At 41.1% G+C, this 18,179-nt stretch overlaps 2 protein-coding genes across 10 annotated transcripts in view; one reads left to right on the plus strand and one right to left on the minus strand.

Moving 5' to 3' along the window:
• DGLUCY (D-glutamate cyclase) overlaps positions 1–7,527 on the minus strand; it is a 48,670-nt gene extending 41,143 nt beyond the window's left edge. For 3 of the 8 annotated variants that reach the window (XM_071426624.1, XM_071426618.1, XM_071426616.1), the window contains exon 1: positions 7,395–7,516. The gene's annotated coding sequence lies outside the window, so the exon portion shown is untranslated. Of the gene's footprint in view, positions 1–7,394 lie in introns of all 8 variants that reach the window. The other 5 variants (XM_071426626.1, XM_071426615.1, XM_071426617.1 and 2 more) reach the window with 4 other exon arrangements.
• Positions 7,528–7,592: 65 nt separating this feature from the next.
• RPS6KA5 (ribosomal protein S6 kinase A5) overlaps positions 7,593–18,179 on the plus strand; it is a 67,625-nt gene continuing 57,038 nt past the window's right edge. Inside the window, exon 1 of one of the 2 annotated variants that reach the window (XM_071426611.1) lies at positions 7,593–8,172. In XM_071426611.1, coding sequence (XP_071282712.1) covers positions 8,109–8,172 — 64 coding nt within the window. In that variant the 5' untranslated portion in view covers positions 7,593–8,108. Of the gene's footprint in view, positions 8,173–9,345; positions 9,367–18,179 lie in introns of those variants that run through there. The other variant, XM_071426614.1, reaches the window with a different exon arrangement.

Below are 18,179 nucleotides of genomic sequence, written 5' to 3' on the forward strand. Positions count from 1 at the left end.
CCATTACTTGTGATGGGGGTCTGCTCTGGTGGAGATGGCTGAACACCTGCTTGCCCATAGGAGGTATCCTTCTTTTGCTTTGCTCATATTGTGGCTTCTGCTTTCTCTATTACGCTGTCTTTATCTCAACCTATGAGTTTTCCAGCTTTTACCTTTCCAATTCTCTCCCCAAACGTGCTGGTGGAACAGTGAGCAAGCAGGTGGTTGGGCTTGGCTGGGGTTAAAGCAAGACAGTGACTGAGAGAAGAAGTGATTTAATCAAATTTATATACTAACTTCTCTGCATATTGCAAGTAATTCTAAGAATCTGTGGCATTTGCCCCATCTGACTTCCAGTTTGAAGATGCATCTCACTAGAGCTGCAGGAAGGGAACACTGAGTTGAATGGGAAGCAAATAATTGACAACAGTTTCTGTAATCAGTGTTAGGTCTGGAATAAAATCTGGTTGAATAGAATGCGTTCTTTTAAAAATGGAGAGAGATGTGTTACTAGTATAAATCTTTATTAAAGCTCAAAAATGCTCGGGGGTGAGAGGGTTGAAATACCTCAGAGTTAATGGAGTTATTTACAATGTCAATAATCTGCATTGCTGTCATGCTTCCCATCAATACATTAAGAAGCAGTCACAACAGAAAAGTAAGCTTGAATATGACATGTTGTAAGAAGAGGATGCCATACCTCACTCTTAGCCAGGCCTAATAAATGACAGCCAAAGAAAAATTGCTTAATGGGGCACTTATTTGCATAGAAGTCTTTAACACTTCAGAGAAAATGCAAATCCCAAGGAATTTACAAAAGGAGTGTAAAATGCCTTCTGACCAACTGGAGTTTGACATCCTCTTCAAAGACTGTCACAGCAAACATTTTACATTAAAAAAGAAAAAAGATTAATAAAACGGAGTGTTCTAACATTTAAATAACCTAGGTTTCACCTAGTAGTCCTCTACTTAAGAAAAATGAAAGAAATGAGGCTGTGCATGGATTACTGAAAGCTCAAAGAACTCCAAGTGCCTGGTGCATAACCTCTAGAGCAGATTATCTACAGTAAATATTTTACTGGATATTTTTAGGTGGTGAAGTTACTGCTTCATATTCCGGGCTTGCCTATGAAATAGGCAATAGGAACAGATGCAACGAAATCATGGAAGAAATAAAAGGTAACAATTCTTCACACTCTTTTGTAACTAAATCATTATGGGTCATCAGATGAAATTAGCAAATGGCAAAGTCAAAGCAAGCAAATGGACATCTTTATTTAGGAACTGCATTGTTAAACCACAGACTCTCATGACACTATGCAGCTGCTCCTGGCCAGCATTTGAGACAGCAATGCTGAGCTAGAGATACCCTACTTTGCATCCTGTATCTAAATAAATCAGTATGGGATGAAAAAATTAAGAAAAACAGTAATGAAATTATAGAACTGCTTCAATACCAGTTACCTGTTAGCTCTAGTCCCAAGTCACACAGTTTACAGTACCAGTACCAGTGTCAATTATGCAGGTGAAGTTAGAAATCCCCATCTTTTGGATGTATTGAAAATTTGTAATTCACTCTCATAGTTTTTGCTACTTGATTTTTCACAATAGTATTTTATATCTAGGCCATGTTAACGGAAACATTTATCTATTGGTTTTCCAACACATTTTAGTTTCTTTTTGTTCTTTAAAACTAAGGGTAATCTTTCAAATCTTTCATCAAAATATTTTCCTGGTCCTTTTAAAGGTGTTTTTAGTTGTAATGTAATGCTGATTATATTAAATCTTATTGTATTATAAAATATTATAATACTCTATGTTAAGAGGTGCCTTCTAGTCACCTAATATAGTACTTGAAACTAATGGGAGTTTTCATATTGTTTCTGAGGAGCTCCAAGCTCCTTTCAAAATCCAGGAGATACACCAGCTGAGTTTGAAACATATTATCTTAATTTATCCATTTGTTTACAGATTTTCTTTTCCATTATTTCAATTCATGGAGCCATCTTATTTTTTTAAGTTTCAAAGAATAGGCTCAAAATCAATAATCAGACAGCTTTTCTCAATACAAAGGGAAAGGAACCTCTATAATAATTGTTCACTTCATTAAATCTCTTTTTGCTCATTGGTAATTTAACAGATGCAATAGCTTTAAATACATCATTAGAAGAAAACTTGTGGAAATTAATTCATTATTTTTCATTTATGCTTTTCAAAAATTGTCCTTCCCCCTTCATTTTATGTGGCACTTCTTTTCACTCTTTCTGCAGGCTCTCTTTAAAAACTACAATGCACAGCTTTAAGTTCTGCCATTTAAACCCTTTTTTCCTCATATTTATGCTTCCTTGTCTGGGGTAGGAAAACAGAACCATAAGTTCTGCAACTATCAGAATGTACTCACAGTCTTCACGATGAGTTATAAGTTTTAATTTTATCATCACTAGCTTTCAGATCACCTTGATTAACTTCTCCTTTCTAAGGTCACCTTCTCCAAAGTTGACAGTAAATTTTCAAAATAGTGAGAATTCACATGCAGGTCTTTTGAAAAGGACTTTGAGTTTACACAGGGAGTATTACTGAGGTTTAATGACAACATTATGTAGAACAGTCCTCCGTGTTTCCTCCAACAAATCTGAAAAAAATTCAAACTATTGCGAGTAAGGATTGGGATTCAAAAGTCAATTATTTTTATTAAACAGAAATTCTATTTTTGCCTACCTTAAGAAGCTTTAGCAGTTCAAAAAGTGAAATAAACCCCTATTTCTGTGTCAATGGCTAGTGCTGCTTTCTGTCCCCTGTCGACAGCATTCATTCATTCTCCTCTTCCTCACCAGAAACTGAGAGACATGACAATTTTTCCCCCTCTTTTATAACCAGGTAGATTTTTCATAATTAAACTTTTGAAAGTGCTGCCTGTAATATAATGGTAGTTGCAACTGTACGGTGACTGAAGAAAAAAATAAACCAACCACTTTTCAGTGAAGAAATGAATACCAACTGAAACAGGACCCCTGAAGCAGTAATGCTTAAATGCACTCTTTCAAGAAATGATCCACTTCCTGACAGAGTTGTACCACTTCCGTTAAGAGAATTATTAGACTTGGATGCTTAGCATAACTTCTCCTTTCATGGTAAAAACATTAAGTGGTTTTAGAGAGATAAAACTGTTGCCCAGAGCAGTTTCATAAAAAATACTTTTAACAACAAATATACCTACCCAGTCTACTTTTCTGACAGTTATCAAGCACAGAGTGTTCAATTAAAGGTTCAGATTAAACAAAAGATAAAAATCACAGAGAAGATATGCAAACTAAAAACTAGAATTAATACTAAACTAAAATTTCTCACAAAAGCTGTTTCATGTCATGTTTGTCTTTCACAGTGACTCCTTCCCTAAATTCATTTTATGGTTTCCAAAATTTTATCCTTTTTTTCTTCTGCTTTGCAAATGTTCTCCATGGAGTGATGAAGGGGAACATTTTGTATCATCTAGCCTTCCGAAATTTGTCCTTTGAAAATAACACCTATTTATGTAACAATTCAATGACCATAAGAAAGCACCAAAGACCTGCAACTTTAGCTCCATAGAAATTACAATTTCCATAAGTAGCTCCCCTTCAGAAACAAAGTAAATTAAATACCTCAAAACTGGTGAGGCCCTGGCACCCTGGAAATATGCAGCTCTAGCACGCGTGTTCTTCTTTTTCTCTCTCATTTCCTCTCAGATGTCTGTACACTGAGCATTTCAATTTCACCTCAGCCCTCAAACCAGCTTGGCACACCACCTCTTTTAGAACCAAAAATAAAATATTATGACACTTTTTCTTTAATGAAGCTCAATAATATCTTTCCATGTGGGAATTTCCCACAGCATTTTTTTCCTCCCTCTTTTCCCAATTAGGAATGACAAGTTAATACACATATTTTTGAACAGTTGTGTTGTGGGGTAGAGAAGGGACATCTATCTTTAGAATGGTGTTACTCCAAATTCCCAAACTTGCAGCACATGCTCAGCCCAAACACTGAACTGTTGGCTGACTGACCTGTCGGGTTGTGCACATGAATATGAAAATGCTGCTTAAAAAACAAAAACCATTGACACTTTGGATCATGAGTAGCTCTGCACTGCCCCATAGCTTTTAATCATTTAAACATCAAATATTTTTCCTTTTATACCAGAGGGGTAATTTATTGTATGCACATCATACAAACAGTAGGTTTTTTTCAGTGTTGCAGCATACACACAAATGTATTTAAATGCAAGTAACAATTTCAGTCAGTTAAACTGCACTTCTAAAAGCACAGTTAACATAACAATGGTGGTTTTACTTCTCCAAACTAACAAAAAAACTTTTACAGACCAGTCTGTACTCCCTCTGGGTCTAAGCCCATCACTCTTCCTGGACTTTCTCATGCTGCTTTGGCTGCAGGCTTGAGCCAAATTTCCTCCCTCATCTGACTCTGTGACAGTGCAGTGACTTAAACAGGACAAAGGCCCAATCAGTGCTGGCACCTGACTATCCATACTTCTGACTGCTGGCATGCTTCCAGGAATGGTTGGGTCCCTGGCCAGTATTCTTCCAGGCAATGTCTTTGTACATCCAAGCTGGAGGCTAGCACAGCTCAGTAATGGTGTGCTGTCTCGACAAATCCAGGAGGCAGGGAAAAAAAGGCCACTCTTTCAAAGGGGAAAGAATTTAGCTGCACCATGCTATGTCATGCCCTTCCTGACACCTACAGAATGAGTCCTAATCAGTTTTATTTTCTGGTATAGATGCAGCCTGTATATTTCCACTTATCTGTAATTCCAATCTATCCTTAAGGGTGTCTATCTGTCCTTTAAAGCACCTACAAAGCCATGTGATACTGCTGTATGATGGAGGCATGTCACCAGCCCACTATGCCTGGACCATTCTGCTCATGTCAAGTACACAACCAAGTCTAACCCTCCACTGCTCCCAAAGTTCAGGTGAAAGGAAAACTTGAGCACAGTCTTGCACTCATGGACTCCTGACAGGAGGTTTAGGATTTCAGTGCAAGTATAGCTCTTTTGTCTGTCAAAAGGTGGGATTCTTTCCAAGCATTCAGCAGGGCTGCTTTGCTGTTTCTGGACATGACACAAGAATCCCACTGCAAAAACATTTTAACACTGGAGAAACTGTTATGTAAAAAATCTTAACTTTTTTTTTATTGGAATGACCATGTTTCAAGTACATCAGGGGATCCTTCAGTAATAATAAAGAACTTTCAGTTCATGCAGTAGTACTTTGCAAGGCCAGGCACATCTTAAATTGAAATATACACAATAATCACTGTGTTTTATTATATGCATTGTCAGCATGGATCAGTATTCTTGGTTTGGTATTTTAGGGTTATTGCCTCATTTTTTAAAGCTGTTTTAGCTGAGAGAAATTTTCAGCCTGGGGCAAATAAGCAGATACAGACTGTCAAGCTATGGACATCTGAAACCAAGACTATTAACAACTACTGGACTCAATGCCAGCACCCCTCACATTTCAGCTTTTCAGGAGTCAGATTTCAGCTTCTCTCCTCTGAGGCTGCCCGGGACAGTTAGTCCAAGAGTAGGCTAGTAGAGGCACTGGATGAAATATAGCACCAGGCTCTTTAAAATCTAGTATCTGGGACATGGAATAATCAGAAGTGGTTATTACGCCTTGTAATGAGTAAGTAAATCTCACAGTCCCCACCAGAGAGCCATCAGGAGCCATTAGTTACAAAGATGCAAAAACTTATTAATTTAATAATAATTAATAAATAATTTAATCAGTTTAGTATTTCCATTTTCCCTTTTATTGTTTAATACTATACTTTTTATATAATACTTACTCTCTCTGCAATAGCAATGCTTCTAAAAACAAGTGACAAAAGTTAGGGAATCAAGTATTTTCCAGTTTGAAAACATCTCCCATGTTCAGACTTTTTATTTTTATAGTCTTGATATAATTCTGGTGGAAAGGCAGTAACTGGATGGACATTTTTGGAGGAGTTATGCGTGTACCATACATCCTGTGGTGTATGGTTGAGCTACCTCAACAGAACAGGTGCAGTGCTTGGTGGGAAACACCTTCAAAAGTTTTACCAAAAATACTATGAAACCCTTAGGTAGTATTATTAATTTCTGGGATGACAACTGCATAGGCACCCTAAACCTGAGGTCTGGTATATGAACAATTACGAAGCAGAAAATCTCACCGACTTTAAATAGCAAAACTCAATCTCTCCACAGGAAACTGCAGAAACGGATACATGTACATGCATTTTTTACCTATATGTGTACAAACACACAAATATTTAATACTGGAGTGTGAATAATGGATTAACATAAGACATTTTATTTCATTGATCTTTGATGTAACTTAATTAGAGTCTGTGTGAACACTACTGCTGAGACATGGCATTGTGAATTAGCAGCTTGTGTGTAAGGATAGAAGCAGTGGCATTCAAGAGCAATCAGTCAGAAATTACTGTAAATAAGAAATAGAGAGAAAAGTCATTTGAGTTATCTGTTGCAAGGAAATGAGGACAGCTTTAGAAACACCAGCTTGCCTCCAAAACGTAACAGACTGAGCGGCTTAACTGAGATGAACAGATCCGATGTGTTTTGAACCGTATCTCCCCCAATAACGCTATCAAAGCCTCTGCGAGGACAGTGTCTCCCTCGCAGCTGAAGGGACCAGATGAACGCGGCCCAGGCAAGGCAAGGTGAACCGGGCACATGGATGTACGGCCCCAGCAAGCTCGCCCACTCCTATCTTGCGACCAGCAAGCCCTTGCCAGGCACCTCCTGAGCTGCGATAACCCTGCAGGCCGTGCGCCCTTCCAGCGATCACCAAGGCTGGTTTCACTTCAGTACAGGCGGCCTCTTCCACCTCCCAAGAGGCCACTACGCTCTCCGCCCGCTCCAGGCCCCGGCCGAGGGGAAGGCGGCACCAGGCGGGGCCCCTGCGTGCACCGGGGGCCGCGCCACCCGCGCCGTGGGCCCCTGAGCCCGGTGACCGGAGCGCACGGCCGCGGGCTGCAGGCGGGCCTGTCGATGTGTGTGCCGCGGCCGCCGCCGCGAGTCCGCACGCACCGCCCGCGCCTCCCGTGCGGGACGGCAGGGACTCAACGGGCGGGCGGCCGGGGCCCTGCGGGAATCTCTCCGTCCCCGGCCGTGCCTCGCTGCTCCCTGCCCCGCCGCATCCCCCCGCGGGGATACCCCGCTTCCCATCCCGCTGCCGCATCCCCGCGCTAGGCTGGAGCCCGGCTCCCCCCGGCCGCCACCGCGAGTGGGTCAGCCCACGGCCGCTCCCCCCTTCGAGTACGGTGGAACCCGCCGTAAGGCGAGGAAGGGCGCCATGGCCCCTCCCTCAGGTGATTGCCAGCTCCAGTGGTCAATCAGCGCCGTTCCTTACCTCTCGGCAGCCCAGCGCCCGCCCTCCCGCGGGGGTCGGGGGTCAGCGGGAGAGGCGGGCGGGAATGTTTACAAACAAGATCGGGGAGTAGAGGGGCCGGGGGGAAGGCGGGGGGCGGAGCCGGCGGTTGGCGCAGCCGCCGAGCCAATGGGGGCGCGCGGCTCTCGGCGGAAGGGCGGGGGCGGCGCGCGGGGAACGTTCTCTGCCCGACGGCCGCCGGGGCTCGCGGGCGCGCGCGGCCAATGAGCGCCCGGCCTGGGGAGGGAGGGGGCGCGCGTGCCTGAGTAGGAGCCGCTCCCCGCGGCGCTCCCACCTCCTCCCCCCCGCGCCGCTCAGCCTATCCCGGCCGCGCTCCGCTCCGCTCCCCGCTGTCGGGCGGGGAGGGCGGCCGGAGCCCGGGGGAGGGGAGGCGCAAGGACATGGGCTGGTTCTGAGCGCCTGGGGAGGGAAGCTGTCGTGCGTGTGCCTCCCTAGATTTTAATAACTGTTTGTTGTTGGGCGGTGTAGGTTTGGGGTTTTCTGCCCCAACCTCCGCCCCACCTCCCACCCCGTCTTCCAAGAAGGCGGAGGGGAGAGCGGCAGACCCCAGCGCGCCTGCATGGCTCCTGTGCCCCGGAGCGCCCCTGGAAAATAGAAGCCGTCTCGGGCCAGGTGACATCCCCCCGCCGCCGCGCTCGCGGGAGCGGCAGGGGCGGGGGAGCCGCCCGTGAGGACATGGAGGGAGCCTCGGGGGAAGCGGAGCTGCCGCTCCTCACGGTGAAGCACGAGCTGAGGAACGGTGAGCGGGCGGGCCCGGGGGTCGCGCGGGGGCGGAGGGGCACGGGCGGCCCGCGCCGAGGAGAGCACGGCTGAGCAGGGAGCGAACAGAGTTGGTGGGGCCGGTGGGGAAGTCTCAGTGGCGGGGGGAAAAAAGAGGATGAGCTGGGATATAAGGGCAGGAGCGCGTACGATGGGGGCGGGGAGGGGGCCTTCTCTTATTTCTGAAAAAAGTAGTTCACTTCGACTTCTGCTCCATGCCTGGCTTCCCTGTCCCACTTCCTGGTGGTATTGGACGCTTTTGAAGGAGATGAAGGGTAGCCACGCTCTCTTATAAACGTTATTTTTTTGTAAGTTGTGTGTTTGATCCACTTCTATAGCTAAGCTGGGGGGGGCGGTTTGTTCCAGTCCTAAATGAAGTCGTTTTATGTGACAGCTTTTCTCTGACCTCGGTGAAATGCCGGAATTGTAGGGTGGGGAATGTGCCAACACGTAACCACAGAGTTATCTGGGTTTTCAGTCTATGGATTTCTTGTAGCTCGGTAGTTACTTGACGACCCTCTGGAGAAGTAGTTCAACATGTGAAATACGTATGACCTTTAAAGATCCAACAGAAATCCTCCGTTGTAGGTTGCTGTGTTGGGGAAGAGCTTTATTTCTTTTTAGTAGGGATTCTCTGCTTCTCAGAAGTTTCCAGGCAACTTGAACACTGCAGTAAATCTAAATTTTAACGTCAATTAAGAAGAGCGTGTAAAACACAATCAGAACGTATATTCTCTGTATTGATTAACAATGAAGATGCTGCTAACTCGTGTCCTTCATTTCTTTTCTGTCCTCATCTTTTTCTCCATGATGAAGTGAGAGGGAGCATATGATGCCGTTCACTGCAAAAGTTTGGGAGGGAGGGCTGCTCGCCGGGTTAATGTATTTGGCATTCTCGGGTGGGCCGATGCAAAGGCAGGTGGTGGTGCTGGCTCCCCTCGGTGGCGTTCTGCCTCCGCTTCCCTCGGCCCTGGGGTCCGGGGAGTTGCCCCAGAGGAGCACGGCTGTCACCGCTGCTCGGCGGGGCGAGGAGGAGGAGGGGGGTAGGAAAAAAAAAAGGCGGTCTCTTGATAGCTACCGAAATCGAAGGGACCGTAGTTTCCTTCTTTCAGGGAGGAGCTGCTGGAAAACATAGTTGTCTCGATAGGTGTTGCTACACTGAAGTGTGGAAAAGGTAAGGGGAAAGGAAATGGGACGCATTTATTCAATATATTTACATAACTACGTCTTTTTTTTTTCTATATTTGTTTTGTAGAGGTTGAGAACATGTATCCCTGAGGGTTGTTATTTAAAGATAGTTTGAGGAGTAAACAATGTAGCATAATAAGCAACTTTGATTTTAATCCTGATCACATATATAGCTGTATGAAGTACCAGCTCTCATTTTTATTTTAAAAATTCTCAACCTTGCTTGTCTTCTAAGCTTCTGAAATTCAATTTAGTAGGAATAAGTTGCTACTCCCCTCCTTGTTCTCTTCTCCATATTCAGTTTAGAATACTCTGCTTTCTGAAAAATGCTTTCTAGCAATGACTTGTCTATTTCTGGAGCACTAGGGTGGAGGAGGGAGCTGCTCTGTCATGTACTCCTGGGAGACTCCTACTCCCGAAGGTGTCAATAGTGTCATTGCTATGCAAGACGTATGGAGATACTGGTTCAGGACTTCTCTATACAATGCACAGAGATACAATAATTTGAGGAGAAACGTTGTGGTCAGCTTCTGTTGATACAGAAATACATAAAGGTATAGGATACTTTGGGTGTTCAAAGGTTTTTTTGTACTGGGTCTGGTTGTGTGGATGCTTAGCTGCTGACTAGGGTCAACCCACCACATCTTTAAAGCATATGCAGGATGATAATTTAATTTTGCTTCATTTTGGGAAAGAGAGTGAGAGGACAGGCAAGATCTGGAATTTGGAGCAAGCGGATCTTTGTTGTTCCTAAATATATTCTATATAATGAATATCCTTTTATTGTGCAATTTGTTTAGATTCCAGTGTTTCCTTCATCTCTGTGCTCTTTCTTTGATGCTGCTAGCTCTGTGACTAATTTAATATTTTAGAATTACAGATTGAAAGTAGCTGTCAGTTGGCAGATGAAAAAGAGGTTAGTCTCCAGGGTGCTTTGAAAGAATTTACTATTGTAGCCGAAATAGTGGCTTCTTTGAGAAGGGAGTATCTGTTCATGTTTTGGAAGATGTTACTTGAACCCCACGGTAACAAGCTGACTAATTCAAATCAGCTGAATGCAGGTAAACCCACAGTTACACTTTGCATTTGCAATTACATGGTCTTGGGATTGCTTTAAAAGTGTTAAATGAGTTAGGGACAGGCTTTTATTATGGTCAAGTGAGTAAGTGAATATACTTTAGAATTTGAATTTAAGATGAAATAAGGATCTTAAAGAATGAAACAGATGATTGTTGTTAGCTCCAAGCAAGTATGGAGGCATATGAAAATGCATTAAGTTAGAGCATATGCAGTGCTGTTTCTGCATAGACCAGCTGATTGTTAACCCTATCATACCATAGCTTGACTTCTTTTAAACTTTGAAATTACAATGCTGGCTTTGATATGTAGGGTCAGGTTTAATTTTAGCTTTTTATCTCATAGCCCTGAAATTCCTCTGTTGTATGACCAAAAAGTAATTGCTGGAAAAACATCACTTGATAGGCATGGAGATTGGGTCTGTGATAGGGAAGGAACTCTTGAGTGCATCTGTATGATAGCATGTGTTGTGTGCTCTGTTACAAATGCTGGGCACTGCTCGGTGTGTATATATATGATGTTTTGCAGATAAGACAGAGCAGTGACTTTTAGGACTCATATCATTTAATAATGATATTCTTCTAATTGTGTTTAAGTTTTTTATTTTCCTAACACCAAACCATTTTTGTTCTTAATAGAAGGCTCATAATTCAGAATAGTCACTGTCTTACTTGTCTCACTTTGGGAAGGAAAATGAGTCTTTGGGGAAAGTGGAATCTCTTTTCAGGAAGTAGAAGCAAAAATATGCCAAAGTTGAAATAGTAGGAAGTGGTGACTCTCTCTGATTCTCACTGAATCACTTCAGTGAAAATAATAAGAAAATGACGTTTTCTTTAGCATTTATTTCTGGAATCTTGTAAAGGGAAAGGTTTTATTTTTTGAGGGCTAACTTTCAGAGTTAATGCAACTTTTAATCTTTTTGCAGTCCTTAGAAAATACATATTGTTTACACTGAAAAAAGAACATTGTTGCATCTTAACATTTCTGTTGCTTGGTAATGCTTCAGAACTGAACAATGGCAAACATAAAGCCTATCAGAGGAAACATTTTACATGATAGAGAAGGATATGGAAAGAGAAGAAAAGGCTTGTGATATCAGAAGATAAAAAGGAAACAGAGCAGTTAAGAGTGAGATTTCCTCCCCTTCTCCTCTTGTTTCTGCAAAAAAGGATCAAAGGATCCTATACCTTAAGTGTGTGTGAGTGACTGGCAGGAGGTTGCCCATCTTGTGGCATGCTTTTGAACTCCCTGCTTTGCCCAGGGAGAGGCAGAGATTCCCAAAACTGGGATCTTGAAGGAAGCTTGAGACATTCTGTGAATGTATGGGCAGTGGGGTCTAAATGCATTGTTTGTTTTGCTTTACAATAGCTAAGTCTTGTTCTTTTCCTTTTAGCAAGACTGTTTTGAAGAGGATACTGGATTTGTTTTAATGTTATCACAATCTTTAGGCTAAAGAACTTGCTTTAGTTTGCAGTTTGCCAGACATGCATGAGAAAAGGCACGTATGGCCCAGAAGTTCATGTAGCAACAGCCTGCAGAACTCCAAAGGCACAAGAATTTGGAACTCCCCCTTGAGTCAAACTTATAATTCAAGATGAAACTATAAAAGGCTTCAGAAAATAAATACGTGGATTATCTATAGTGTTTAATATTGCAAATTTTTGGTTATACCTTCTAGAATGGGATCTTCAATGAGAATGGATTTATTTGTAAACTAGAAGGTTCATGTTACATTCTAGGGAACTGTGAAAATTCCTATGACTAAAAAACATGATGGATCATGCACTGAATTGTGAATTCAGCCTTCACTGTGGAGGTACATCTGGCACCTGTACAGTACTTTTTTTTTTTCTTTTTAGAAGGAAACTTTATGAGACTTAAAATATATTTTTAAAATCAAATTTTCTGTAAGACAGATTTATTTTTTTGTTTTTACTTACTTACAACATATAGATGTAATATTTTATTACATACGAAACAATATATTTTATATTATAAAATATATAAATAATAATAATTTTGTATATTGTTTAGGGATCAGGAGGTACTAATAGTTAGCTATTTCAAAGCTTGGATTGCTTTTGCTTCTACTTTTCTCTTTTGTGCACTAAAATATATGTTTTCTTGGATTGTGGGAACTACAAAGAGTATTTTAAGTTTATTAATCATCTTTAATACCACTTCAATCTCTGGATTTTACTCTACACAATCAATATGTTCTAAAAAATCATTGTAGTCTAGGATTTTATTGTTATTTATCTTCTGGTAGCCTTGATTATGAAGAAGGACAGCTATTGATCTTTCCTGGGTTGTGTTTGTGGCTTTTTCTTTGTTTTTGTTGAGTGGGTTTCTTTTGTTTGCTTGCTTTTCTCCCACCAGGCTTTGGAATTCAACAAACCTGGCTAAAAAGATCTGTCCAAGGGTCTGGTACAACTGATCGTTTTGCTGTCTTGTTTCAGTGATGTTCTGTAAAATGTGTAATATAAATGAGGACTAATAGATGCAGTCTTCATTGTCAGCCTGTTTATTAGCTCTGATCCAACGTATTCTAAATGTGATGGTTTAAAAGCTCATGCTTGATTCCACAAAACAATCAGGAGTCTTACATGCCATGTTAATACATCTTAGAATTTTATTCAGAAGGCAGTTCAAAGAACACTTGCTGAAATTCCTTAACCATATGACAAGGCTTGGGTATCTGAGGATGTTTTTCCAATATATTTTTCAAGTAAATATTTCTGTTGTATCCCCATCATTACATATTTTGGTATCTTATGGTAAACATGCTCTCTGTCTCCTCCCCCCTACAGAATCCCAACAACAAGGTGCAAGTTCTACTGAGATTTCTTTGCTTCTGACTCAGTCTGTAGATACAGTCTGGTTTGTGAAAAACTCATGTTACATGCAGTCAGTTTATTTGGGTTTATGGTTTGTTTTGGGATCTATTGTGGCTGTTTCCTCTTCTCATTTTCCTGGACAGCTGTAAATATTTTAGGCTGTCTTGGATAGATGGTTATAAAAGCTTTACCTGGGAGAGGATAATTCTTAAGTTTTCTTGTTAATGTCTGCGTAACCAAATATGTAAATACCTTCCATCAACATGTAAGTTATCAGTTGCTCTTTTTTTGTTGATAAATTAATTTGTATTCTCTTACTTTTGATACTGTGTCCAAGGTGCCTGTGACTGAATTTCTATAAATTATTTCGTTCATTACTAATGATAGAGAAAACTGAAGTTGATTCGTGTCTTGTACTTAGATATAATTTTTTGTTTGAGAGGATATGCGCAATCTTTAGATATCTGATTGTTTCAACTCTCTTCAGCATTAGATTATCTGTAGCAATTTTATTCATTAGCATCTTGTCTAATTACTTTTTGGTTTTTTTTGGTGGTTTTTTTTTTGCAATTATGTGACGTAGAGTGTTGCTACACATTAAGTTTCTAGCTGACCATGGAGGTGCCTCAGGGTTCAGTCTTGGTGACCTCATAGTGATTCAGCTCACAGTAATGATAAAACCTCATGAAGTCACCTCTGTAAGAGAAAAAGGGCTGCTGCTGAATGCAAATGGATCTTAACATGGAGCAGTTTCCAGTCCAGACTACCGAGTTTGTGTCCTTAATCTCAGACGTCTGGACTTTTATATTTATTTCAGCTTTCTATATGCAAGTAATGTCTTTGGTGGGATAGTCTTCTATCTTCTGTTTTCATGATGGTAGTGACAGTTTCTTATTGTGTTTTCCACTGCATTTTATGCTTCTGAATTTCCACATACTGTATTCCATGCAGTACACATGTATGCTGTTATACATACATGTACATACACACATGTATACATACTGTATTAGCTGGTAATTCAGAGGTCTTTGTCATCTTTGACTGTGTAAAGTTTGGCTTCCAAGCCTTCTAGAATAGGATCAGCAGCTTTGTGAGAGCTTGAATTTTAACCAAATGTTTTTCAAATTTTTAAATTTTTTTTTTCTCAGCTCAGGTGGTCTTACCCTTAAGCATCTAATATTCTCGAGAATCAGCAGTTACCTGCCCAGTTACCTCAACTGATACCCTGAAGTTCAGAGCGACATGAACTGTATATTCTTTTCTTTTACATGAGTTCAGAACTCTGTGTGTGTTTTACATTTGCTCTACATTCTTTCTTTTGCCTAAGAAAAATATTAAGATGTTATGGTTTTTAAATTCCACTTAAGGCTTGTAAGATAGTACCCTGAGCTGATTAAATGGTGCTCTTGTTCAATGACCTGACACTTACTCGGTGGCAATGGTCTCTCAGATTACAATGACTGCAGGATACTTTTACTTCCTTCAGAAATAGTTCTAGTTGCTGTAACCAGTAACAAAGTATGACTCTATATAGCAGGTAACAGATAACATATGCATTTTCTTCAGTGTCTAATAAATAATAGTTGCATAGTTTCTGTTGCATGGTGTCAGGGTTTTTTTCCCCCCAAAAGGAGTGTGCACCCTCTCTCCACTCTGAGTAAGACATTAACATACAAGTTATAAAGCAACATCTGTTCTTTGATGCTGTGACCTCAGTAGATCTGTTTAGGTGATGGGGATGGGCCATTCTCTGAATGAACAGTTTAAGATCAAGTTGATACTGATACTAGACATTGCAACCTAATATTTGGAGTATTGCAGAATGTCTTCTTGTTTAATTTTCCTTCTTGTTTTCTCTGTTCTTAAAATTGCCTGAGGTTTATTGTTCTGCTCAATGAAACTGAAGAATTGGTCTTATGTTGCAGGGACAAGTCTCAACTTTCAGGCAGAGATCAATCTAGTTCAGTAGAGGAAGCTCTAGCTTTGTTTGTCTGCTTCAAGACCTGTAGGCAGTGGGGTCCAGAAGCAGAGGACAGAGCACATTTTAACTTGAAAACAAACACTGTTGAAATGTTATTTCTCAAGATCTTAGAAGTGCAATTAAAAGCTTACAGAATCATTGCACAGTACCAGCTTGCACAGTTCTTAGTTCCCTTGTGGCCTTCTCGAAGTTCAGGTGTAGTGCAGGTGGCAGTCATGTTTCTTACATCATCTGGAGATCCTCCATCAAGGAGAGCTGGCAGTCTGGATAGACAGGCTGCCCTGTTTCCAGGGGACTGAAAATGACAGCACTGGTCTTTGTGCTCTGGTGTCCCTGCATGTAGAGGGAGGCTTGTCTTTGCAGTGGTAGTATTTCTGGATATTTCCTTTCTTCCTGCTTTCAGAGGTGATGATGGTGACTAGTTCTCTATTTTCTCTTTATGGGGGCTATGATGTCCTGGCCTTTCCATTTGCTATTTTTTTCTGAGTTGATATATTTCTTGCTGTTGCCTTCAGCTGCATATTCTCTTTAACCATGTTGGTTCAATGCTGATTGGTGTGGACTACAGTAGAATATTAGTAAATGCAAGATTCTTCTAATTTGGAGATTAGTTTATTACCTCTAATTTGGAGATTAGCCAGTATGTAGTGAGCTAATCTCCAAGGGGATTTGTTAGCTTTTTTCCTTCCCATTCTGTACAACCATCCCTTTTTAGTGTCATGTGTAGCTTCATATTATTTGTGGAGAAACTCTCATCTTGTTGACTTGGGCAGTGCTTCTCTTCCTGTCCAAATTTTGTTCCATTCCTTGGTGCACTTCTTAAGCTGATGTGTCCAGACACTTGAAGGAAAAAGTGCATGGAGAAGTAAATTTTCTGTTTTTGAAACTGCTTTCTGTTCACCAATGTACATCCCATTGCAGTCTTTACAGACAGGCTGTGCATTTTGCAAATTGTTGGATTGGGTTCTGACACCATTTCCAGCACAGTGATGTCTGGGGTGTGAGAAGCCTTCCACTGTTCTGTCAGTCCTAGTAGTAGTAGTGGTCTCATTGCAACCCTTTAAAATCCTCAGTTTTGAAACAGTTTTGTAACTGCAGAGAGCATCCCTGGTGAAAGGTCCTCAAGAAATGGCCATTCAGCTTCCTGGGAGTGAGTGGTGAATAGAATAATTGATCTTTTGAGATTTATGCTTCTGAAAGCAGGTTGAAGGAAATGTTGGAATGACAGCTTTTATCCTGGAGAAACTGCACTTCATCTCTGTTAAAGTGTCAAAGTGCTGCACCTGCTTTCAGCAGATGAAGGCAAAGGACTGCTCTAGGGGAGTTATTAGAAAATGGCAGAAACAGGCTCTTCAGCTTGCTTTTTTTGCAGTATGACTGCAGAGATGGACTGAGCACTACAACTGAACCTCTTGGAGCAAAACCATTGCCATGTGGCAACATTGGGAGGAGCACTTTCTGGGAATTGTTCATCTTTTCTTAGAGCTTTGAAGATTTGTTATTCCTATTTTTAAATGAAGGATAATTTTACTTCTTGCTTTATGGGGAGTAATTGTGAGAGAGTTTGCCTCAAGTGTCCTGTCATACTTGTGTGTGTTATGCAGCATCCTTTAGCTGTCTTGTGGGATGGCTTTTTTCCTCAGTATAATGTAAAAAGAATGAGGTGGGTCTTATTTTGCAGTTACCATATGCTTATTTCTGGTGTCATTTTCTCCTTTTATTATGAAAATAATATTACAGTAACCTTCAAGATTTTTTTTAGGCTAAGGCCATTAAGCATCCTGAGTGGAAGTAAAAATGGAATTAAGGGGAAAGTGCAAAATTACAGCTCACATTGAAACAAGTACATAATAATTCAAACTAGATAGCACTCAGCTTTTTATTGTGCCGCCTCATGAAAGTGGAGAAGGTTTTACTAATGTTATTGAATGTGAATTTATGGTACAGTTTAGATGAATAGATTGCGTTTTAAGGCTTAATCTCATTTTAGGATTGCAGCCAGCACTGCAAATCTTCAGCATGTTACTGGAGAAGCAGCATTTCTCTGGGTTCCTCTCTTCCTCTAACTTCCTTAATCCTACCATGTTCAGTTCCAAGAATATGGTAGGATTAAGTGACTGTTTTACTTTGTAGAAGGGTGTTTAGTTGAAAAGCTTTCTGCTGACACTCTTAAAGGATGTGAGAGAGCCTTTCTGGAGTAGTCCATTGTGGAAGATCCAAATCAATGGATTTTGAAGTGAAAACTTTCTTCCCACCCTGAGTCCAGCACTTACTTAGCTGGTGTCCAGAGAAGTTCTGTGACCTGAATCTCTTCAGTGATGTTCACTCCTTCATTAAAAAATGGATACTGTAGTCCTGGTCTCTTTAGAATTGCCTGTGACTTCTGATGTCCCTGGCAGGAAAGACTGTGTTTTAAAACTGTCTATGTTGAGTACCATTTTCAGTACTTGTTAAGAAGAGTAATATGTAATATTAAATTGTAATATTAAATATGTACTATTAAATATGAAATTTACCTTCTGTGACAGAAGATACCCTAATTGTACAGACACTAACTCAGTTTGTCTTGCTATAACTCCTTTACTGGCACATGAGAGTGGCCTCCTTACTGCTGTCTTCTTACTACTGTGATGTAGCTCGAGCAGGAGTATTTGTTCTGTTTGCTATCAGGAGCAGTACAGTGAGCTCCATTCAGCTCCTGTGGTGCATATTGACTCACTTGCTACTTGATGCTGCATCCTTAGTTGTGCTTATGAAGCTGCTCAGTAAAGTGGATCAGGGAACTGAACTTGTACATGAATCATCAAGCTTAGTTACTTTATTGTCTTGCTGTTTTTTAGCCTGGATCATTTCAGTGAGGGCTTTTGCTGAATGGTTTGTAGTCATGTTGATGCAAATTGATGC

Source organism: Agelaius tricolor, unplaced genomic scaffold, assembly GCF_023055355.1.
Source record: "Agelaius tricolor isolate 1412-34295 unplaced genomic scaffold, bAgeTri1.0.p SCAF_5, whole genome shotgun sequence".
NCBI classification, from domain to species: Eukaryota; Metazoa; Chordata; class Aves; order Passeriformes; family Icteridae; genus Agelaius; species Agelaius tricolor.